The sequence below is a fragment of the Azolla caroliniana genome, unplaced genomic scaffold (assembly GCF_043228905.1).
Source record: "Azolla caroliniana isolate FFs.n. ecotype wild unplaced genomic scaffold, voAzoCaro1.0.p SCAF_14, whole genome shotgun sequence".
Classification (NCBI taxonomy): Eukaryota; Viridiplantae; Streptophyta; class Polypodiopsida; order Salviniales; family Salviniaceae; genus Azolla; species Azolla caroliniana.
In genome coordinates this window covers 17,163,196-17,188,913 of record NW_028230449.1, presented here as the reverse complement: position 1 = coordinate 17,188,913, position 25,718 = coordinate 17,163,196, and the positions used below count along the sequence as shown (strand labels likewise).

Below are 25,718 nucleotides of genomic sequence, written 5' to 3'. Positions count from 1 at the left end.
TGTATCCCTTACCCTTTATCTATGAGTTTCTTAACTACCTCCAAACCAAGAGAGTCATCTCCAAAATCAACTTATGTAGTACATGCAACTTGATTATGTAACAAGCCTAGCAATGAGTAGAAGATTGCATTTTGAATCTACAATGGGCATGCTAGTTACATAATAATGTTATTTGGGCTTAGAAATGTCATGATCATCTTTTAACACCTCATGAATTACATTTTCTTGGAATACATGGATCAAATGATCAAGCTATATTTGGATGACATTTTTATCTTCCCACAAGCTCCAATAAAACACATTGAACATCCATGTCTCTTCCACACCAAGCTTGCAAATACAGGATTATGTTACAATTGGAAAAATGAGAATAGACAAAACTCTTTGGCGATATAACAACACATGAGGAAGTTGCCTAGCCTAAGCTTGCAAGGCTTCGACACAAGTCATGGATGTACCATCCTTGTTGGGATTCATCAACTATTATGGGTAGTCGTTAAGGGTTTTTACTCACAAGGGTTAGCTTTTCTTATAGATTATTATCTAGGATTTTCCAACACCCATAATGTGTAGTCATTAATGAATGGTTTTTACTCATAAGAGTTAGCTTTTTGGATAGACTATTGAAGTTAATGTGGCTTTAAGACTCTATCCATGGAGGGTTTCACCTATTCTCCTTTATCATAATCCTACAATGCTTTTATCGTGGAAAAGGAGGTATCCAAAATCTACTCCAATGTTAGTCTATCCCCCATTGCATTCTTCTCGTGGACATTACACCTTTGGAGATCAATTACTTGGTGTATAATTAGGGGCTAGTTGTAAGCATCTAGATGGTTATCCTAGGGCCTCCACTACCTAAACTCATATTATATCATGCTTATAAGAAGGGGTGGTATGCAATGAAGAAACCATTGGGGTGCAAAATGTAGATACATATGCATTAATTATCATGTGAAAATATATTTAAACAATTGTATTGCCAATAACTAGGGAATAAATTATAGAACACTATAAAAAATTCAATATTTCCACGAAATGGTAGAAGGTATGATCTATTCATACAATACCTAAATTTGTTGTAAAATATATACTTACATTACATGGTAGTTGCATACATGCAAAATACATACATACATACATTACATGGGCATCACATACATTATGTCCATTCGTATCCATGCATATAGACATATGTATACTTAACACATATATTTCCTATATATTGTGGTGTGCATGTGTTCCTTTGTGCCACCCTTTTAGCTCACCCTTTTTAGATGCACGTACCAAAGTTGACCCACCCTTTTAGCACACCCTTTTTAGCTAAGCCAACCCAAATGGGTTTCGTTGTATCAACTATAAATTGATTAAGAAGTAAGAAGCTAAGTAGACTGGTTTTGATCTCTTATGTGCATTTCACATATTGGTGGAGATGACGGGGTACCAGTCCCCCACATCCAAGCATCCGCCTCTTCCGCTTCGTAGGTAGCATCGCCCTCACCACCATCACCGACACTCTTGTTAGTAGTATCTCTTCTATTAGCACCGCCTTAGTTCACTAGTTAGGCCTCCCGATATCCACCGCTTCATCATCAACATCGCTTCATTGTCTCTATTTTTTAGTTTCTTTCGTGTTCGTGTTCGTGTTCTAGTTCCTGATGAGGGCCGCACAAGGCCACTCACACTCCCGTTGGTGTTCAAGTTCCCGATGAGGGCCACACATGGCTGCTCACTCCCGTTGGTGTTCGTGTTCTAGTTCCTGGTGAGGGCCGCATGGTCGCTCACGCCCGTTCGTGTTCGAGTTCTCGATGAGGGCCACACATGGCCGCTCACTCCCGTTCGTGTTCCTGTTCTCAGTGAGGGCCGCATGGTTGCTCACTCCCGTTTTTGTTCCAGTCTCCGGTGAGGACCGCACATGGCCGCTCACTCCAACTATTGTTCGTGTTCCAGATCCCAATGAGGACCGACATGGTCGCTCATGCCCGTTGTTGTTCATGTTCCAGTTCCCGGTGAGGGCCACATGGTCACTCACTCGTTCGTGTTCCAATTCTCGGTGAGGACAACATGGTTGCTCACGCCCGTTGGTGTTTGTGTTCCAACTCTCAGCGAGGACTGTTCCAGTTCCCGGCAAGGACCACACATGGTCACTCATGCCCCTCAATCTCTTGTTTCTCGTAGGGGGGAAATGTGGTGTGCATGTGTTCCTTTGTACCACCCTTTTAGCTCACCCTTTTTAGATGCACGTACCCAAGTTGACCCACCCTTTTAACACACCCTTTTTAGGATGCATGTGCCCAAAATGACCCACCCTTTTAGCACACCCTTTTTAACCAGGCCAACCCAAATGGGTTTCGTTGTATCAACTATAAATTGATTAAGAAGTAAGAAGCTAAGTAGACTGGTTTTGATCTCTTATGTGCATTTCACAATATGAACATATGTGCAAACCCACATTAACAATATATAAATACATACATATAAAACACAAAAATGTATAGAAACACTACAATATATAGATACGTACATACATTGCATATGTATATACACACATGTAAATACATGCATGTCAGCATACATATGTTGAATAGGACATGTCGGCATACATATGTGGAAGAATATGTGAGGACCTTCAAGAAGATGTGTACAACAAGCAACACAGAAGAACTATAGAAGAAGACAATAGGCAAGAGTCCAAGATATCCACTTGAAGCTCTAATGGAAACTATATTTCTCTTCTATAAAATGCTCTCGTTTTACAATGTTTCATTTGGGTTGATATATACTTAAACCCTAACTTGAGGACATGTTCACACTTAGGGATACAATTTGGAAGGAGTCGGCCTTTTATGCCAACAAACTCCCCCGTAAAAGGGCTACTCTTCCTATGTATACAAGTAATTGGGGTTATCTCCCCCGGGACCCTAGATTACAATTTTAATCTATAGTTACAATTGTATACGTACAAGGTAGTCAGTATTCAGCCGAATCTGCAAAGGTAAAGTTGGGATCTACCCTCATTCGATTAGTCATCCGGATTGTATGTTGTCCAGGTCGGCTTGTCTAAGTCGGTTGTATCGACTAGTTCAGATCAACATTTGTCTGAATCGACTCATTCATTCGGATCGGCTCATGTCCGATTCTGACTCTTGGCCTTTGGTCAATCGTTTGCTTCTCGCTCACGCTTGCTCCTATGCTCCCCGCTGGATACTTGATCGGTCCTCTGCTCCGGTTGCCCCCCGATCTTCTAATCTCCAGTTAATCTCCTTGCACTTGGCTATGTCTTCGGCCTCAAATCGGTATTTCGATTCTTTGGATTTTGCCGTTTCGGCTTATCCAATTAGGCCAGTCTTCGACTTTCCTTCTGCTACTATTCGTTCGGCTCCTTTCTACTTAGTTTCTTGTCGTAGTCCTATCATGTTCCTTAGTGCTATGAAGCGTTGTTTTCGGAGTGGCTTCGTCAGGCAATCGATGATGTTCACCTTGGTGTCGATCTTTGTGACTTTGAGCTTCTTCTCCGTTACAAGCTCTCAGATATGATGAAACCACACCTCAATGTGTTTCTTTTTCGCATGGTAGACGGGGTTCCGAATGAGGTGTATTGCGCTTTGTGAGTCGCAATAGAGAGTCAACGCTGGATGGTCAGTTTTTTTCTTTAACAAGAAATTAGTTGAAAATCGGTGCAACCAGATTGCTTCCTTTGCTGCTTCCGACACGACAATGTACTTGGCCTCTAACAAAGTTGTGCACTCTTGCAATTTTGATCTCCATGATATGACGCTGGTGCCATAGGTGAATATGTAGCCTAATGTCGACTTCTAATTGTCTGGATTGTCAACATAGTCGGAGTTGGTGTAGCCTTCAACTTTGGTCGGATTTGCCGATCCGAAAGTTAGTTGTACATCTTCGGTTCCTCGTGTGTAGGAAGGCCGTTTTGATGTGACCGTGTTACTCCAACCTTCCGTCACCATGACCCCTAGAAGGAGCCGGAGGGTGGTCATTTTGACTTCAAGCGAAAACATTTCGTCATAGTCGACCCCATGTTCCTGTTTAACACATTTGGCGATGAGCCGAGCTTTGTACTTGGGTTTTTTTGAACCGAATACATACTTGTATTGGTAGACCCATTTGCACGGTAGCGGCTTTTGATTAGCTGGTAATTCGACCAACTCCCATGTCTTATTTTCCTTGATCGATTGCATCTCGGATCTCATGGCTTGTAGCCATGTCTCAGCGTTGGGTGCAACCACAACTTCCTCATAGGAACTAGGTTCACAAACATCCGTGTAGTTGATGTAGTCGAGGCCTGGTTGGTAAAACTCTATTGCCCTTCAGACTTGTCCGAATCTCCTAGGTGCCAAGTTCTTCGGTTCGGATCTTTCAATCATCTCTATCGGTTGATCGGTATTTCTTGAACTATCTCTAGGAGTGTTGTGGGATGACTTGGCCCTTAAATAGGATTTTGGCGATGTTGGGTTATTCTCCCGTTTTTTTGGGATTGATTGACAAAGGAGTAGAGGCATCTTATCTTGTTTTCCTTTTATGGCCCATTCGAGATACTTTATTGGTTCGACATTTGTCAATCTTTTGGTCGAATCGAAGTCGACTTCGACTAGGGGACTGCTTGCCCTTTAGGATTCGATAGGGGGGGGTCGTTGGCTTGGTCGTCTTTGACTGTTTGTCGAATCACCGATTCGGCCCAGTGGGTCGGTCCTTCTACGATATTTGTGTCTATGTCGAAGGAGACCTTTTTACCGACCCCTTTTTGTTGGTTCCGTTCAAAGAGAATTGAGTCTTCATTGAAGACTATGTCACTACTCCGGATCAATTTCCCGTTCTCTAGGTCCCATAGGTGATAGCCGAAGTCCTCATCAATTCCATAACCAAATATACGGAGTCTGTCCCCATAGCTGAAGTGCATGGGGTGCCAACTTGGTCGCTTTATCCCCAGGATGAAGGTACAACCTTCGCATCCAAATATACAGATAATGTCGTAGGTGGATTGGTTGCCTGACATAGTGCCTATGGCACTTCAAACTGTATCGCTCTCAACAACGAAAAATTTATCAAGTATACTACCGTCTGCAATGCTTCAGCCCAGAATTCCAGCTTTAGTTCAGGTTGCTGGAGCATTTGTCTCGGACACACCAACCTTAGACTACGATGGGGCATGAATGACGAGGCTACGACCGATAAGGTTATGAACGTGGAACTCAACGTGATGAGGCTAGAAACTTGGGAAGTTGGGCGTGACAAGATGAGGAAGTTAAGACGCTAGGAAGAATACAAGAGAATAAAGACAGAGATGTAAATCAAGGAGAGAAGATGAGGCTAAACAAGAATATTGGATTGATGTGTCTATGACTGGTGTTGAATCCCTTGAAAGGGACCAAGAAGGTTACAAGTATCTATACTATAAGTTGAAGTACATGCATTTGAATATTTTGAAGAATATTCTAGAACCTTATAGAACTTTGTATATGTCTAGAGAGTATACTTAGATCATGTACGTCTTATACAATGATATGTAGATCAAATATATCTTATACAATGCTCATATGAAGATGGTTGAGCATGATGTATTGTTCATGTGAGGTTGTAATTTCAATCCTCACCAACTATATATTTTATGTCATTGTATTGTGACAACATTGTTGTCACCCTCTCCTAGATCGTGTGATTGATTCGTTCTGCCACGCCATTCTGCATGGGGGAGGGAATGGTCTTTAGATGTCAGATCCCTTTGTCGGACATGCACTCTGTTTCAAGGCTTGGGAGCTGTATTCACTTCCGTTGTCGAACCGAACTGTCTTCACTCGGTGTCCTGATCGGTTCTCCATTTCGGCTAACCACCAAGAGAGGACCTCGAGTGCTTCGTCTTTCTACCTAATGAAGTAGGCCCAGACCTTCCATGTATAGTCATCTACGAATGTGATGAAGTACTAGGAGCCTCCTAGTGACCTTTCGGGCATCGGTCCACATGTATCTATGTGGACCAATTCTAGGGGTTGTCATACCGTCTCGTAATGGAGGGAGTGCAGACTTTGGGTCTGTTTCTCGTAATGACCGTCGACAATGCTCATAGAAGTCCATCTTCAACTGTAGTTTCGGGATGTAGCCAATCGTCATTAGCTAGTCCAGTCCGACATGAGACATGTGGTCGAGTCGGCCATACCATAAGTTCAAATATGGGGATTCAGCTACATTCATTGTGCCCTCCGGATTGGTCGCCATCAGTGGATACAGGTTGTCGTACTTGCATCCGCTCCCGATTTTCGTATTTCCTCGGCTGATCATCCATGATGACTCACTAAGAGTCGTGCGGTACCCGACTTCGGCTAACATGCTGATGGAGACAAGACTCCTCTTCAGCTTGGGTATGTGCCGGACTTGGTGCAGGGTGATAGTATTGTCGTTTGGTAATTGGATGGGGACCTCGCAGATCCCTACTATTATGCACTCATGCCCGTTGCCTAGTGGGATTGTGTCGTCGGCTCCAGTAGAATAGTCCGAAAACCATTCGATGTTGGGGGTCACGTGAAATGTGGTGCCAGAATCCAGCACCCACGTTTGTGCGTCTTGCGCGTTGTATAGGACTTCACTGGACGACGACGACTCTAGGGACACAATATCTCCAGTCCAGGATTCGACAACATTGACTTGGTTGCCGGTGGGAGAACAGTTATTCTGTCCTTGTGTCCATGCCAATTGGTTCACCGACCATTCGCCTTTCTTTTTATGGACTAGCAGTCGGAAACTTTGTGACCAATCTTTCTACAATGAGTGCAGAAATCACTTGATCGACTATTCCTCGACTTCAACTGTTGTCAGTCTTCCCTCCTCCTCGGTCGACTAGTGTTTCGACTAGTTCTGTCGGCTTGTTCTCTCGATTGATTAGTTTGTCCGATCGACTCAGTCGATTCATCGATGGCGAGTCTCATCAATGAGGACTTGTTCGATCGTTTTGTCTAGATTCAACTTTGGACAATTGTTGGCGAATATCGTGCAAAATACCTCCCAACATGTCGGCAAGCTCGAAAGGAGGGCAAGGGCTTTAACTTCTTCTTCAAAGTTAATCCCTTGGGAGGGTAGCTCAGACAACACCAGGTTGAAGGTGTTGACATGGGAGGTCGCTAGATCTGTCTCTCTCATCTTCATATTGAACAACTATCGGATCAATATGAGCTTCCACGAGGACTTTTTCTCGTATACGGCCTGGAATTTCTCACACAAAGAGAATGTCGTTATCTCCTTGGCCATGTTGAAATAGACGTTCTTGGCCAAGTGCATCTGGATGGTTGATCGTGTGATTTCGTCTATTGATCTCCACTCTTCAGCGGATATCGACGATGGTTTGTCGCTTTGGCGAATCACTTCAACTTATCTTCAGATTATGAGCATGTCTTGCATCATTTCTTTCCATAGGGCGAAGTTATTCCCGTCGAACTTCTGGATTTTCACGTTTGTGCCTAATTGTGTCGCCATTTTCTGGAAAGTAGATGTTGTTGGCCTTGTCTTTCTGTTAGCCAGATAGTTTCTCTTCTCAGTCTTGCCATTTGTTGCCGCCGGACAACAAGGTCGCTCTGATACCACTTGTTGAATATGATATGCGGAAGAATATGTGAGGACATGCAAGAATATGTATATAGCAAGCAACCCAGATGAACTAGAGAAGAAGACAGTAGGCAAGAGTCAAAGATATCCGGTTGAAGCTCTAATTGAAACTATATTTCTCTTCTGTAAAACCCTCTGTCTTTTTACAATATTACATTTGGGCTTATATATACTTACGCCCTAACTTAGGGATGTGTTCACACTCAGGGATACAATTTGGAAGGAGTTGGCCTTTTATGCCAACAACATACATACAAGAATCTATATGTGATACAATGAAGTAAAAGAGAGAGATAGTAGATAGATGGATATATTTTTAATATCCACAAGATTGATTGTGATCTATGAGATGGGACGTAGCCCATGGCATGGATCAATTATAGGTTCTCTCAATTTTATGGCAAGTTTGATGTTATGGTAGCTAGTAAAGAGAGCCGATGCTTTTTTTCGGGTGATGGCGTGTTTTGAGTAAAAAGGGGGTATATTCCCAAGGGGTTCCTTACATAAATGCTAAATAAAAAACTTTGTTGTTGTGATGTGTTTTACACACAATGTTTATACTAACCAAACCTAGGCTATGAATGCATTGGGGAGCATGTTTAAGGGAGGAAGAGAGCTCAAAATCATCATCAACTCTGTGTACATGTTTATGCTTTTCTTGTTCGAGTATGCATATGTTTCTTTGTTCATGGGCATGTATGTGTCTACACATACGTGTCTAGGTGTGTGACATGTCTAATTGCTACCAAATCATAAAGAGGGTTGGCGAGGGTATCACGGCCACGGACGGTGCAAGACACTTAGTAGAAGGCGTGTACAATCTGCACCATCCGATTTGGATAAGACTACTTACTCACACCCATCACACACTCATAAATTGTGTGAGGAGAATTTTGAAATTTTAATTTTGTGGTGGGAGAGGGCGGGAAAACAGAGAAGACGACTATGCAAATTGAAACCCTAGCACATAGTATGAATGTTTCAATCATTCAAGTAGGGTAAACACCCGGGAAGAATGGTAAATGCCATACTTTTGGATTAAATATTTATTATGAGGTAAATAAGCCTAAATAAACAAGAAAAAACCTTTAAAAAAGGGGGCAAAAACAAAAAAAAAGTACAAGAATGTTTGAATAACATTCGCATTCGTTTCCCAACGTATAAAAACGAATGCTATGCTAGACGAACATGAATTTTATGTATTATGCCCTAGCATACGGTTTAGGGTTTTAGGGTTCAACGTTGTTGTCTTCTCCTTCTCTTTCGACTTCCTTGTTCCTCTTCCTCCAACTTCTCTTTCAGATTTTCAGTGTTATAACTTTTTTCCATTCATAGGCTTTGCTAAAGACTTCTCCATTTTGTTCATCTTCCTCTTACAAGACCCAAGGAGGATAAATACCATTTACATGATCTATCAATTAAAAGAAATCAAAATTAGAACTCTTCTTAGTCCGTATATATGCATATCTTCTAATTCCTTTATATGTATATATTCCTATTCCTTTTTATGCATTCTTTGGATTCCTTACCTATTTTTTGATATTGCAAGATTATATTTCCCAAGAGCATACACTTTAATGATTTCAGCCCTAAAATTCCGCATGAGAAGCAAAGGATCCTTCATGGAGTCACTCAATGACTTGATATATATTTTCTCAACTATTTATTATGGTTGAAAATCAGGATTTGCTTTGTTTTTCAAGTGGAGTTCAAAGCTTTACTGAATGCAACAAAGGATTTGTAGTTTTTCTGTTGAGGTACTGGACTAGGATTTTTGGATTTTAGATTAAAATTTTTAATTATTTCAAGTGGCTTGTAATATATGCACACACACACACACACACACACACATTTGTTAAGCAAAATGGCAACAAAAGGAGAAGAAGCATTGATATGTAGAAGCATCCATTATCTAATCAACCTAGAAAAGTTGTCTATAGTTTTTATTCTTTTTTGTAGTTGTATTGTGTAAAATCCTTATATTGTTGTCTATAGTTTTTATTCTTTTTTGTACTTGCATTGTATAAAATCCTTATATTGACTGCTCTCATTGAGGAGATAGTTACGAGAACTGCTCTATTATTTGGAAACATAATCTTGGCCTTCTATAAGAGCGTTGGTTTGTAAACTCTCATTGTGGAGATAGCAACGAGAATAGTTCTATTATTTGAAACATAATCTTGGCCTTATATAAGAGAGAGTTGGTTTGTAACTCTTTGTAACAACAATTCATTTTGTTAAAAGAGAATAAGAATTTATTGTGTCCCAAGTTTAGGAAATAATCTGCCTATCCGAGTCACCAAGTTCCCTACCAATCCTACTCACCAAATAATGTTACCTTCTCTTTGCATTTGCAATGCACAAATCATTTTAAATGAAATAATTGTACGTGTCACATTCATTGAGTGATTTAAAATATTCAATGTGTTTTTTATAGCCAACGCATAAAACTAGGTAGCATAGAACAACAAATGCATATTGTATTTTTTAGACAATATCAACTATGTGGTGACATTTGTTACATGAGTCATGACCACTCATCCATCAATTGCCAGTGGTTATCCATGAACAATATTCGTTAGATGCACAATTGTGCCATACGTAGCAATATGCATTAAACTTGCAAACGATAATTTTAGCTTTTTCTTACCTTTGAAGGTCATATATAAGATCTCCTTTGACATGCAAATCGCTTCCTCTTAAATAACTCATTAAAAAATATGTTGAAACTTATAATGTAATGTCAAATTGTATGCATAATATGTAGAGTAATCTTACATGCATTAACAATTTAGCTTAAGATACAATATGTATGAAATATGACATTTGTCAGTGAGATGGGTGAATTTACAAAAACAACATCTCAAGGTATGGAAAAATGGTGTGAATTGTTGGTTGTCAAATTGTGTGTGCAATGTTGGTGATTATGTTGGTAATGTTAAATAATTAAAAGTACAAACTTTAGTATAATAAATTTCATAATCAAGATGGAGTTTGGAAATTCTAAAAAGTGTGATTAGATGGAGAAATTCATTGCAACATTACTCCTTAAACATGGGATGCATAGCTGATTTATGATCCATATGGGGTTCCATTCATTGTTTGACTTTGTAAATCTCGTTACACAACATGTTCAAAATGCCACCCTGGAAAGCATAACTCATTCATGATCAATATCTGTTCCCAATTGTTGATTGACCTTATAAAGAGTATTACACAAAATATGCACAAAAAGCAAGGATTGCTTCTTATCATGATAATTAATCTCTATATTTTAAGTAGTGCTTCTTATTGTGATAACTCATCCCATTTGTTTGACCTTATCTTACTTCTCTTTATTACTTTTATCAGGTGATAGGGTCATGTGCTTTGTGATAGAAATGGTGATCAAAGTTGGGCGCCTTTTTATTGGTGTGTTTAAAAAATAATCCAGATCGGACGGTGCAAATCGCAAGTGCCCTGCACCATGTGTGGCCGCAATTCCCTCACTAGCCCCTCTTTATGATTTGATAGTAGTTAGACACAAGCCTAGGTGTGTGTCCTCTTGTGTGTTGTGTGCATGCTTCTACATTTACGTGTACCTGTTTCATGGGTGGGTGTGTTTATTGGTTTGTTTGTTATCTTTGCTTTAGTGTGTTAAATGTGAAAAAGAAAAAGAAAGACAATGAAACGGAGAATGAAAAAGAAGGAAAAATGTGGGTGTTCCAGATGGGAAAGAGAAACGCCGAGAAGATAAAAATAGATCATTAATGTTGGAAAGATCTCCAATTGATCATATTTGTTTTTCCTGTCTTTTTATCGTAGTAAAAGTGTCAATATAAGTTCTAGGAATAACTCATGCAGTAGTGTAGTGTAACGTGTTTGAAGCTTTTATATTGATGCCTACATATAGTACCGTTCGAAGTAGTAGAGTTCTACACGGAACAACTTCGTTTATTGATGCCCACTTCTATTTAAAGCATTAATGCATCAATTTATTCCTATTGTGTTTTAAGCATGGAAGTCTTGTTATCATTTATCAAATCATATATCACTCCATCTGTATGCAAATGATTGAGCATGATTTGTTATAAGCCGTGGACCTTTTGGATTTTGTGTTAATGATTATTTTTGAGCCATATGCTCGTTTGTCACCAACAAAAAAGACAAAAGGATAGGATCTGAACACTACAAAAATATAGATAAACATTTTTAAGTCCACAGAAAGTATTTTATCGCGTTGAATTATTTCCCCCCTCATTTTTGGCTTCCCTTTCCCACATAAGCAGCTCTAGAAAAACAATAAAATCATAACAAAAAGTCTCAAAATATACTTCAAATGTGATGTACCAACAATGACAGGTGATAAACATTTATTTTTTCTAAAAACTAGATGATAAACATTGTCCACATAAAGTATTTGACATTGTGACTTATCGCATTGAACAAAATGTCTCATAATATACTCCAAAAATGATGAACCAACAACAACAGATGAATTTAGTCTCATTATCTTTTTGTCTTCATTTAAATGTTTTTGTGTGTGGATTTTTTCAGTAATTTTAGCCTTATTTTCATCATGTTTCTTTATAAAATCATAACAAAAAGTCTCAAAATGTACTCCAAATTTGATGAACCAATTTACTCTCATTATCTTTTTGGCTTTATTTAAATGTTTTTGTGTGTGGATTTTTCAGTAATTTTAGCCTTATTATCATCATGTTTCTTTATAAAATCATAACAAAACGTCTCAAAATGTACTCCAAATTTGATGAACCAACAACAATAGATGAATTTACTCTTATAATCTTCTTCTCCTCATAATATGTGTCACAACAATACACGAATGATGCAAGACAATACCAACTACCTTATGCAATAAATAGCATCTTTTTACATGTGAGAATCTTCCTCCAATTCATCTCGAATTGGTGAAAAAAAACAGTCATAATTGTAGAAAGCCATGCCATCATCAAATTTTGTTGAAAACAAGTCTAGTTTCTAGAGTTCCATTTTTGAAGTCAAAATCCCCATGAACTAATCTTATTGAATGTTACCACTTATGGTCACAAACTTCATATGCAATCATCACAAGGTTTTAAAAAGAAACATTGCATTTTTTACGGCAATTACGCTTTCCCAAACTCGTACAAGATAAAAATGGTTGATCCTTGTAATGTGGAAACCTGTAATTGCCATGGTCCACGTACACAATAGGATTCCTTTATCTATGTCATCATTTCAAACTAGACCTCTTATTATGCACGTTTCTTACTTCGGACATATCTAGAAATAAGGAGCAATTCATTTTGTGAGCAAAAATTGGGGTTTCTTTTTGTATTTTTTCCTCATCCATATGCATTTTAAATATTAAATGACTCACCAAAATAATTTTTGGCTGTCAAAGGTGCAATATGGATATAATTTAGATAGATAGATACACAGGTGATCCCCGTGTAGACATTTCAAATATATGTAGGTACTTTATATGAATAATTGTTTTGCCAATTATACAGATGGGTGTACTTTGCAATCTTTATGTCCTCCTATATTTGGTGTTTGTGAAAGTGAAATGTGTGGTATTTTTGGTATATAATTATCTTTCCTTTCCTCTTGACCTGTCACAATTATGTGAAATCCATCCGACTTTGAGCACGTATAAACACCTCAATTACGAATTATGTGCGTAAAACATAATCGAATTGGCTGCTATGTTTGATCCTTGTAGTGCGAAAAACTGAATTTATACACACACAAGGATTAAGTGACATCTTAATTAATGTATACAATCAAATAGTGTAAAGTGTTAACGTAAACGTAAGGTCAATGATAAAGTTGAAAGTAAAATTTTATCTCAATGGCATTCACATGTTGAAATAATTTGGCATTAGAGTTGAATCTCAAAAGTGCCACCAAAACTAGAGCCCTTAACTTTTCAACTACTATTTGAAGAAATAATGTATTCTAGTCGGTTGAGACCCCTAAAGAACATTTAAAGCTTTTCAAATACCTCTAGGTGAATCAAATAAAACCATTTCGGGATTCGAGAAATGGACATCTGTCAAATGTCTCCGATGAAAAATACAAAAGGCTACCATTTAACACATTTTCTTTTCATGTACCAAAAAGTGTCCATCGTCCTGACTCCTGACTCCTACCCATGTGTCACGTTTACTAGGTGGAATAGTAAAATTAACTTAATGAATAGATGGGCCCAATGAATTGTTACATCCCCCATGGTTTCATGCGTTCACAAGTCATGCACAATAAAATAACTTGATGAGAATATGCATCTGAATAAATCGACCTGACTTAAGAGACAATCAAGCACATTGTTACATCGACCTAACTTAAGAGACAATAAAGCACATTGTTACATATAGTTGTAAGTTGTTAACCCCCATGGGTAACAAAATTGTGGATTAGTTTGTGCATGGTAAATTAACTCGATGAGTACTTGTACAAAGACGAAGAACCCATGTGAATAAACAATAATGTGCATTGGTACATATAGCTACATATATGAGATATCCTTGTGCTTGTGTGACAGTTGTGCATGGTACGTTACATGAGGAAGAAAAGCCCATGAATATTGAGCACATGTGAATGAACAATAGTGGACATGGTTAGATATTTCTTCCTAAGATTGTGCTTATTGCTCTCTCTCTCTCTCTCTCTCTCTCTTTCCTAAGTGATACTCTCTCTATCTTAAGTGATACGTTTCCATACAACAAATGCTAGTATCTTGAACCTCTTCTTCTTCTAAAGATATATGTGTAAGTAATATTAGTTTAAGTACCTTGTGCTCTACCTAATTAGGAAGTTTATCAACTAGAGGTTCATTCCTCTAGATTCCAATATTACCTCAATTCATTATGGATACCATCAAAGCCACAATCAGAATCTTCCATAAGAATCTTGTATTCCAACTCATTCATGCCTTCCGCCAGCTTTTCCGACAATCCGTCAAGCTTCGCCTTGTTAGCCTCGACACTAATCCTGGTAAGATAAAAAAGGATATGTGTTTGTGTTAGGATTTGAGGATTTGCATGTGAACACACATCATTGACTAGCTTCTCGGGATCATTAATCTCACTTGCTCATCATTCTAATCATTGTGGAACAATATACACGTCAATTTATTAAAAGAGCATCAACATATCTAAATTAACACTCAATTAAAACATTTTGTTTCAATTCCATTGGCCTCCATTGGCCTCCATTCAAGAACTATCATGGAATGATGTCTTCATCAAATGTACATATAATTGTTGGTATTTTGTTATATGAATCATCATTATAACATTTTGTTTCAATTCCATTGGCCTCCATTCAAGAACTATCATGGAATGATGTCTTCATCAAATGTACATATAATTGTTGGTATTTTGTTATATGAATCATCATTATAACATTTTGCTTCAATTTCATTGGTTGACTTACATGCCTCCATGCAAGAACTGCCATGGAGTGATATCTTCATCAAATATACATATAATTGTTGGTATTTTGTTATATGAATCATCGTTATAGCCCATACTACCGGAGATATACATTGAAATATCATTTTGTATTCCATCATTATATATATATATATAACTCTTATCTCTTCCATTATCATAAGTTTCACTCCATTTTCTCTCATGGAGTTATCAATGTTTCATGTTCTCATACAATTTTAGATACGAACGAAGAGAAAGTGACCTCGGCATCAACATTGTCATTGTTTGGTGGAACTGTGGATGACATGGATATGCTTCTCACAACGAGTTTCTCCGTGGGGGCTGATTTCGGAAGACCAGGAGCTATCCTATTGGAAAGCTATGACAACAATGAGTTCTATATGAAATCCATCACTTTGGAGATGCCTGATAAAACCCAAATTTACTTCCCATGCCATACTTGGATCAACCATTCCAAGCTCAATTCTGGTCAACCGCGAATCTTCTTCACAAATCATGTTAGTTGCATTCTTTCTCTCTCTTTTCTCTCTCTTCTTTCTTATCTTATGTAGACACTAGAATTAGATTGTTACAAAGCACAAGGTCATATGCAACTACTTTTAACTCTCTCTCTCTCTCTCTCTCTCACTCACACACACACACACACACATGAATATAATGGTACTGGCTTGTATCCTTGCACAATTGTTTAATAGGTGCTCTGTAAAGCAACTTCCCAACACATGAACCATGCAAACACTTGTGCTTATCCAGTTAGTGCAGCCCCTCCAATCACAAAACTATCAAAATATTAGTTAAAGGGGGCAAAGCTAAAAAAGGAAACCGAGAACTTTGGCCTTTATCGACGTTGACAAAATTATGATAACTTTAGCTAAATAAATAGTATGTCCGAAGTTCTAAGTGCATGAATTTATTTTTCTTGAACTCAACAAAATTGCCATTCAATAGAATGAAGTTTCCTACTTTCAAAAGGAATAGGTTTTATGTCTTGGAAAAGAACGACATCATCTACATAATCATTATTAGCATTAGTTTCAATGTGAAAAGGTTTGCATGGGATAGGCAATGTAAGTGCAGGAGCAATGCATAAAAGTTCCTTGAGGATGGTAAAACATTCTTGCAAATGCTCATTCTACAGAATTGGTATAGAATGTGACCCATCGTTAAGTAATCCTTAAGCTAAGTAGAGTCTCATCCTGATCTTCAAGGATTCTTACTCTATTCCACCCTCTTTGGATTGTGCATCACACATGGAGGTAGTGATGAAATCAACACATTGGGGACAACCATCCATCCACATTCTTCTTTACAGTGATGACATAATCTTGGTTTATAAGATTCTCATGTTGGTGTACAAAATCATCTCAATGCCTTAGATGGTTTTGGTGTGGAGGGATACACCTTTCTACAAACTGAAAATACAAACAAGTGGCGAGAAGAATATTGAGGAGCAGAGAAAACTTACCAATTGAGCTGCATTCTCTAGCTCCATGTGTGTCTACTTGTATTTACAACCAAGAACATTAATACATCATCTCTACTTGATGGATATAATGGTGGATATGAGATATTATTTATTTTGATTCATATCATCACTTTGTGTACTACTTGGTACTTGTGCAGCCCTACCTTCCAAGAGAGACCCCACCGGCTCTTTTGAAGTATCGTCAAAATGAAATCGTTTCCCTTCGAGGTGATGACACGGATGAAAGAGTGTATGGGGAACGCAAATATGGTTTCGATGTCTACAATGATATCGGCAACCCGGATGCGGATTTGAAGCTCAAAAGGCCTGTTTTAGGGGGCTCCGATGAATATCCATACCCACGTCGGTGTAGAACTGGCCGAAAGCACACAAAAAATGGTAAGTTATATCAGTGAAATAATTATAAGTCTAAACATCAGGTGTACTTTTATAAATGACACTTGCAAAAGGTAGTCATACAACATGAATACTCTTAATGAATATTACTTTACCATTGATCTACAACATGTTCATGCATGCTTGTATCACGTGCAAAATCCACTTTTTAAATATATATATATATGCTAAAGCTGATAGTATGTTAATCTCAATATAGTTCAATGCAGGCACATTAGCACAAGTATTACCACATAGTATTTTTGATGAACCTTATTTCTCCAGCTTAAAAATATATGATGTTAATTTTTTTTTATACATAAATATTGCCCTCAGATCATATACATACAAGATCAAAAGCAAAAACCTCATGAATACTAAAGTTGTGATACAGCCCTGTCCATCTCACAACTAACATTTGTGCAAATGCATAAATCCTCTATATATATCTGGCATGCAGAAAAGTCGTGTCAATTCAATTGGTTTTCTATTTTCTATTTTTTGGGATGTATAGATAAAGACTCGGAAAAACCAGCAACGGGTTTTGATTCTGGTTATTTACCACGAGACGAGAAATTCAGTAGATACAAGAAGATGCTTTTCGTAACTGCCGGAATCCGATGTTTGGTCCATCATTTTATTTTCTCAATTCAAAGCATCATTTTGCAAGATCACATATTTACAGAAAAGGAGGACATCCATAATCTATATGCTGGACAACTCAAGCACGATTTTAAATCTACTAAAGAAATTATTAGAAAGCCTACTGATGGAACACTAATGGAATTCCCACCACCTGGTATTGTTCAAGGTACAGATCCTCAATCAAAACTACACATTTCATACAGTTATTGCTTTTCCATTTATAATAGATTCATGCCAAGTACATCCAATCTATCGGATTATGAGAATCGGCTTTCAAATAATGAATGCAGCAAATTCCAAAGCTTGGAAATCTGATGAGGAATTTGGACGGCAGCGACTTGCAGGAGCCAACCCTTTGGTCATCCAACGCCTTGAGGTACATAAACCTCAATGCTGCCTCATGTTCATGATGATCTTTTAGGCTTCCAAATTTGAAGTAATTGTAATTTGTTTCTTATGTTGAAACATCCATCCTGTAAGACTTTTCCTCTGGTGAGCTCCTTGGACCCTGCCCTTTACGGTGATCCAAAGTCTTCCATCACTGAGGGTCACCTTCAACCATTGCTTGAAGGTTTCTCGGTGAAAGAGGTAATTCTAAGTTCATTTTCTCAACACGAAGTTCTGGTGAACAAAAGTTGGGGGAGAGTTTTATGAGATAAAAATTCTGCTGGGAAACTAAAATTTTCTTTTTGCCAGGCACTGGAACACAATTTACTGTACATACTGGATTACCATGATGCATTGATGCCCTTCATCAACAGGATTAATAAGCAAGAAGGAAAGACATATGCCTCTCGTACTATTTTATACTTGACAAAATCTGGGAAGCTCCTCCCTATTGCAATAGAGCTAACTTTGCCTCCCGAAACGAAGGGAGAAAATGCTATCAGTAGGGTCTTCACTTCTTCGGATCCAGAGTGCCTATGGCACTTGGCAAAGACTCATGTGGCAGTTGTTGATGCAGGATACCACCAAATCGCCAGTCATTGGTAATATTATCTTGCATCTAGGAAGCATAATGATATGCTGCCACAATCGTGTTAGAATAACATTTGTTGCCTGTTAATGATCAATCACATGATATTAACTTGGAATTTTTCCAATTCTCTATCTTTTGATGTTGGTTCTCTGTAGGCTACGAACCCACGCATGCATAGAGCCCATTAGAATTGCAACAGCAAGGCAAATCAGCATAGTACATCCCATCCACAAACTATTATTACCCCACTTCAAAGATACTCTACATGTAAATGCATTCGCAAGGTCATCGTTAATAAATGCAGGTGGAAAGATAGAAACACATTATACCACCGGTGAATATTCCATGGAGATATCATCTGCTGTCTATAAAAGTTGGAGGTTTGATCAGGAGGGTTTACCTGAAGATCTTCTCAAAAGGTATAAGCACATACGCTTATTAAGAAGGATTTTATACCAAATTTGCAATGGAAGCATGTGCATAATGAATGGATAACCAAAGCGTGTTAATCAAAATTGTAATTGCAGGCAAATTATTAATAATCTAATAGAATACAAGCTTAAGGAATCATTTAAGCATTGATTATGTACAATACAAATTTAAGATTCCAATTATTCACCGATCAGGAAATGTGGTGTTTCTAATGGCATCAAAAGTGTCTGGATTGCGTCATTATATTCAAAACCACTTATATAGTAAACACGTTGCTGAAGTCATGTGTTGGTATAACTTATATTGGGTGTGCAGGGGGATGGCAATAAAGGACCCAAGTGCAAAACATGGATTAAGGCTGACAATAGAGGATTATCCATATGCCGTAGATGGATTAGATCTATGGGCTGCCATCCGAAAATGGGTCGAGGACTATGTGAATATATATTACAGGGATGATGAGGACGTTGTGAAGGATGAGGAACTCCAAACCTGGTGGTTGGAAGTTAGGACAACAGGGCATGCTGACCATGCCAATGCCAGTTGGTGGCCAACAATGACAAGTGTCGAAAATCTGATCCAGATAGGGTCCACAATCATTTGGTTAGCTTCGGCTCATCATGCTGCAGTGAACTTTGGGCAATATGCCTATGCAGGGTACATGCCCAACAGTCCATGCATGGCAAGAAAATTTATACCAGAAGAGGGTACTCCAGAATACGATGAAATGGTATCAAACCCTGATAAGTTCTATTTCGAAACCATTCCTTACTATCGGGCTACAACATTGGCAATGGCAGTGCTTGAGATTTTGGCTCAACATATGAGTGATGAAATATACCTTGGTGAGCAAAGTGATTCTCAATGGACATCTGATAAGCGTGCGATTGCTGTCTTCGAGAACTTCCGCGAAAACCTGGCCCAAGTGGAAGCTTCCATTGAAGCTCGAAATCTGGAAGCGGAAGAGAACCCAGAGAAGTCTAAGCTTTACCATAGGGTTGGTTCAGTACTCTTGCCTTACACTTTGCTTGCTCCCAGTGGTTCTGCAGGGCCTGGTCTCACCTTCCGTGGCGTTCCGAACAGCATCTCTATCTGATGGGGAAGAGTGAGTACAGGGCAGTGTTTTGTGCAAACTTTTTTTAGTCTCCAGCACTGTGTTGAACATATATTAAAATAACAGTTTCTTTAAATGAATGAACAGTTTCTTGATTACATCTTAAAATGCTGTCTCTTCTTTGAAGAGCAACAATGAAAGTATCTCGTTAATGAAATAGAACTGTTCCCATCTCTACTCAGATTATATCATAGGGCACCAACGCTCTGTTCCTTATCATGTGATCTATTGTTGAGACAAAAACCCTCTGAGTTGGTCCAGTTATGTGCACTATGAAGAAGAGAAAAATAAACTCCCAAATTGTTTTTCCAAAATCACAAGATAACTTGGGTATGTTTTGCATAACGCATATTTATTTCATATGACAATGGTTTCTTTTGCTATATATATTCTTATCAATAACAAGAAAAGGGAGTTGTACATAGTGGGTTAAAGTAGATGACCTCCGAGTATTATATGCCCTCTGAACATGGTTCAATTGGGTACAACTACTCTTAGCCTTTTGTGAAGAATTGATGTCCCCTAATGTCCAGATTTTTACTACTATTTTGGTGAACTAGAGAGTGATTTTCTAATTGCTGTTTGCCCCACAAGCTGAGTAAAACAGAGACATCCCTCATCATGGACTCCATTTCAGCTTTATGTCACGGCGATTTCAGATTACACATAGATTGGATAGGCTCGGTTAAGTCTTGCTGAAGTACTCACACCCATATTTCTATACAGAGATCATAGTCTTAATTGACAAGTATAAGCATTGTTTGATAGTAGAGATTGATTCTCTATCAATCGAATTACAGAATGAAAACACGTGATGAACAATGTCAACAGATAAATGGTATCAACAATCGTAAGGATGCAGATGCTCTCCTCCATTAACTCTAGTCATAAAAGGTCCTGTCAGCCAATAGGGCTCCTGAAAACTGCAAAACAGGAAAACTGTTGAAACCACCATATTAGTCTTAATCTTAACTACTTTACAAACATTTTGGTCGCCTACTCTGTTTGCATGCATTCATTATTCACGTGTAGAATCTCAACAAAGTCAGACATTTGCCAAGGTGAGGCATAGATATCATGGAGCAACCGGAAGGGTGCAGCATTTTGTGGCTCAAGCTGATGAACTCTTTCAGCTGCTACCTCTGCGATATCAACATTTCCATACATTCTACATGAACTAAGTAGGGACATCCATGATGGAGCACTAGCTTGAGGCGGCAATTTTTGTATAAAGGTGTATGCATCCTCAAGTTGTCCAGCACGGCCAAGAAGGTCAACCATGCATGCAAAATGCTTCACTGTAGGTTTAACACCGTGATCACGAGTCATAGAATCAAAAAGGAACCAGCCCTCATTTAAAAGACCTGAATGGCTGCAGGCAGACAAAATACTGATGAGTGTAATATGATTTAATTGTATTCCTTTTGCACACATTTGAGCAGCGAGTTGGAGAGTCTTCTTGCCATGACCATGTTGAGCATATGCAGTGATCAGGGCACCCCATGATCCTACATCTCGTACTAATATTCTGTCTAAAACCTTGTGGGCATGATCAAGATTCCCACACTTGGAATACATATTAATCAGAGCACTACCAACAAAAATGCTTGATTGAAGTTCAACACTAAGAATAACAGTGTGAATTTGCTTTCCTTGCCCAGAAGCTGCTATGCTAGAAAGCGCATCAAGGATGCTCGCGAACGTTGTCTCGTTTGCAAACACACCTTCTACACCCATTTGACAGAATAACTCCCAGGATTCTTCCACACGACCGTATTTTGCATAACCTGAAATCATTGCATTCCATGTTATCACATTATTTTTTATTGTCTCGTCAAACATATCCTGTGCCATGTTCAGCTTTCCACAATTCGCATACATGTGTATTAATGTATTTGTCATGGTCAAATTGTGTTTCATCCCAGCTGCTTCTATCTGGCAATGGATTTGCCTGCCCCTCTTCATACTCACTGGACTGTGGATCACACTTAAGAGGGCTAAAAAAGTTATTTTATTAGGCAATATGCTCTCCTGTTGCATTTGGATATATAGAAGAAAGGCATGCTCTTGCTGCTCGTGCTGCTCGTGCTGTGCATAGCCTGTGATGGTGGCGGTCCAAGAAACGACATCTCGATCCAACATCTTATTGAATACACTACATGCATTGTGTAAGCTCCTGCATTTTACATACATGTCAATGAGTCCATTGCACAATGACAAGATATGATTCATGCACGTGGTTGTTATGCAAGCATGCACTTGTCTACCTCTTTCTAGAGCTGCAAGGCCACCACATGCATGTAAGATGCCTAAGAAAGTAACTTCATTCGGCATAATACCTTGCAATTTCATTCTTTCATGAAGTTCAAGCGCCTCCTGGAAGTTTCCCTTCTTTGCATTTGCAGCAATAATTACATTCCACGTTACAACATCTAACTTGGGAATGCTTTTAAACAAGACTTGTGCTCTGTTCACCTCACCGCATTTCATGTACATGTCCATCATTGTACTGCACACAATAACATTCGTTCGGAGTTCACTCTCTTCTACAAGGGTATGCAATCGATGGCACTGCTCAAGATATTCTACGGCCTTACAAGCATTTAAAATGTTCACAAGTGTTCGATCATTTGCATGCATGCCTTCATTTAGCATTTGGACAAAAAACAGAAATGCTTTTTCCGGTAATCCATTCTTGCTGAAAGCTGCAATCATTGCATTCCATGACACTACATCATGTTCTGGCATATCATCAAATACTTTCAAAGCATCCTCAAGGCTACCGCACTTGGTGTACATATCAATGAGAATATTGTTGACATATATGTTAGAGTTGGTGCTCCTTATGAGGATATCCTTGTGGATCTGTCGACCACATTCTAAGCTTTCCAAACACGCACATCCATGCAATGCCATCGTGAATGTGATATCAGTTGGTTGCATACAACTATAATTCAGTAACTTATACAAGTTCACAGCATCTTCAGCGAATCCATGCTTTGTGTAGCCAGTGATCATAGCATTCCAAGACACAATATCTCGAGCATCTGACACCTTCTCAAACACATACCGAGCATCCTCCAGGTTTCCCAACTTTGCATACATGTTGATAAGGGTACTATTCACATATGTGCTAGCTTCCGTGACACTCATAATGAACAGGGCATGAATCAATCTCCCAATTTCCAAATCCCCTAGCATAACAGATGCCTTCAAGGAGCTGGAGATTGTATAAGCATCTGGATCGATTCCATTCTGACACATTTTTTGCGTAATATTTAAACATCCCCTTGCATCTCTGTCTCTCATCCGATTTGTTATCTTGGAGTTCCATGGAAGCAGACTGTTTTCCACTGTGATCATGCTTCATTTGGTGCCTCACACACTTACCTTGTCTTTCCAAGAAATATGAAACATACCAGGCCATCTTGTTTGGAACACATTATGGTTACTGCATATTATGATTATTATTAAACTTGACTTTGTTGTGAAGAATTTAATAGCTATGTAAGATCATAATGATCTAGACCTCCCATCATTATCACCACAATTCGACCTCTAGATCAGATGAAATGTAATCGGGAGAAAGAAATAGATTTGTAAATATTGCATTCCAAATGATGAAGCTATCACCTGAAGCTTTTTCATTTTATGGAGAAAAAAAGTAGCAACAGATATTGAAGCATGTTCATTTTGATACACACATCTGCATATAAGAAAACTCCCCCTTTATGATTAATATGCTTACACTTAGTAGAAAATCACCAAAATATTTCAGTGCAACTGTGCATGAGTAACCTTGCATCAGGGCATTGCTCTTGTCAACTGCAGCATGCCACATAAATTCTTGATAGAATGGATATCTAAAACATAGTTTCTTGACTCTCTATGGTCATTAGTCTTTTTACTGGGTTTCAGCACAATTAAGGACGGGATAACTGACATCATGAAATGATAATCACTCAGTGAACAATAACCATAGGCATTCACTGTGAGATCACCTATGAACATGACCAAATTGATAATGATGAAGATTAAGACAGAGAATATAGACGTTAACCATTGCCAAAGACATACAAAATGTGAGTGGGAGGAAAAGAAGGAAGAAAAAGCTATTGATCAGGTTTACACTTCTTCACATCCAGAGTGCATATGGTAGTTAGTCAGGCTCACATGGCAGTTGTCAACATAGAATACCACCAAATCGCCAGCCATTGTAATATTATCTTTGATCTGGGAAGCAAAATGGTATGATGGCATAATCATGTTCAAATAACATTTGACCCCAATTGAATTGATGGTTGTGATCAATATTGATATTAACTTGGAATGCTTCAATTTACAATCTTTTTATCTGTTTCTATTTAGGCTATGGACTCACTGATGGATAGAGCCAATTACAATCACAGTGGCAAAGCAACACAGCACCATGCATCCTATCCACATACCTTTATCACCCCAATTAAAAGATTATGTACACATAAATGTGTTCGCACGGTCATCTTTAGTAAATGCAGGTGTAAAGCTAGAAAGGCATTATACCACCAGAGAGTACTTTGGAGAGATACCATCTGTTTTCTATAAAAGTTAGAGGTTTGATAAGCAGGGTTTACTGAATATAAATAAAAAAGATATAAACACAATGCTTACTAAAAAGGTTTATGTCCCATGTTTGCCAAGGAAACATGTGCATAATCTTAACCTTCAAGGAAAAATGCAATCAATCATCATTACTTGCAATCAAATCTTTAATAATATGATAGAAATCATCTAATACAAGCTCAAGCAATTATCTAATGCTCGTCAATTTAGTTCTAAATCAGTGAAGAAGGAGAAGGAGCAAGAGAATTTCAAAACGCTATAGATAGATGCAAAAATCATACAAAATCTATAATTAAACGCAGGCTTCGAAGCACAAAGTATGTAATATATGAAATATAGAATACGAATTAAGTTTCCAATTATTCATGAACCAGGAAACTCATACAAACATCAACCAAGAAACTCATTTCTAATCTGTTTGTATTACATATTACTTAATTCATCAACCAGGAAACTCATTTCTAAACCGTTAAAACTTCTAAAAATTTCTAAGGAGGAGCAGCTCTATGAGAAAGTTGGGACTTTTTATTTTTATTTAGTCAAAATGTAGCATGTAAAGAGAGAGGGTGAGGAGAAAATAGGAGTACCGTAGTAGTGGTAGTAGTAGCAGTCGTAATGGTGGTGGAGGAGGAGCGAAGGAGAAACGCTGAAGAGGAGTACATGTGGCCATCGCTGAGCTTGAGAGGAGCCTCCGAAGCTTCCATGGAAACTGGAGATCGCGTGGCAGGAGAAGAAATCATCGTCGTCTGAGTCTGAGTCTGAGTCTGAGTCTGCGTCTGAGTCTGAGTTTTTGAAAGCGTTTTGTTGAAAATTTTGTATGTATGTGCATTCGTGTTCGTTTAGCCCAAAACATTCTTTTTCATACGTATTTTCACACGAATGAGTATGTTATTAAAACATTCTTGTGTTTTTTTTTTTTAACACTTTTTACCTTTAACTATTTTACCCTAAAAAAACAAAATTTACCTTATAATAAATAATGAGTGCAAAAGTATGGTATTTACCATACTTCGAGGGTGTTTTCCATACGCG

At 38.3% G+C, this 25,718-nt stretch overlaps 2 protein-coding genes across 2 annotated transcripts; one reads left to right on the top strand and one right to left on the bottom strand.

Moving 5' to 3' along the window:
* Window positions 1–14,328: 14,328 nt before the first annotated feature.
* LOC147855657 (linoleate 9S-lipoxygenase-like) lies at window positions 14,329–20,179 on the top strand. The gene is made up of 9 exons (XM_087330328.1): window positions 14,329–14,592; window positions 15,273–15,550; window positions 16,677–16,917; window positions 17,429–17,725; window positions 17,850–17,935; window positions 18,040–18,147; window positions 18,256–18,548; window positions 18,694–18,957; window positions 19,286–20,179. The coding sequence occupies exons 1-9, from the start codon at window positions 14,466–14,468 to the stop codon at window positions 20,064–20,066; spliced, it is 2,475 nt and encodes an 824-aa protein (XP_087186454.1). The 5' UTR covers window positions 14,329–14,465; the 3' UTR covers window positions 20,067–20,179.
* Window positions 19,792–25,468, bottom strand: LOC147855656 (pentatricopeptide repeat-containing protein At4g13650-like). Its single transcript, XM_087330329.1, has 2 exons — window positions 25,274–25,468; window positions 19,792–23,511 (listed from the first exon to the last, which is right to left on the bottom strand). The coding sequence occupies exon 2, from the start codon at window positions 23,445–23,447 to the stop codon at window positions 21,081–21,083; it is 2,367 nt and encodes a 788-aa protein (XP_087186455.1). The 5' UTR covers window positions 23,448–23,511; window positions 25,274–25,468; the 3' UTR covers window positions 19,792–21,080.
* Between the last annotated feature and the right edge of the window lie 250 nt (window positions 25,469–25,718).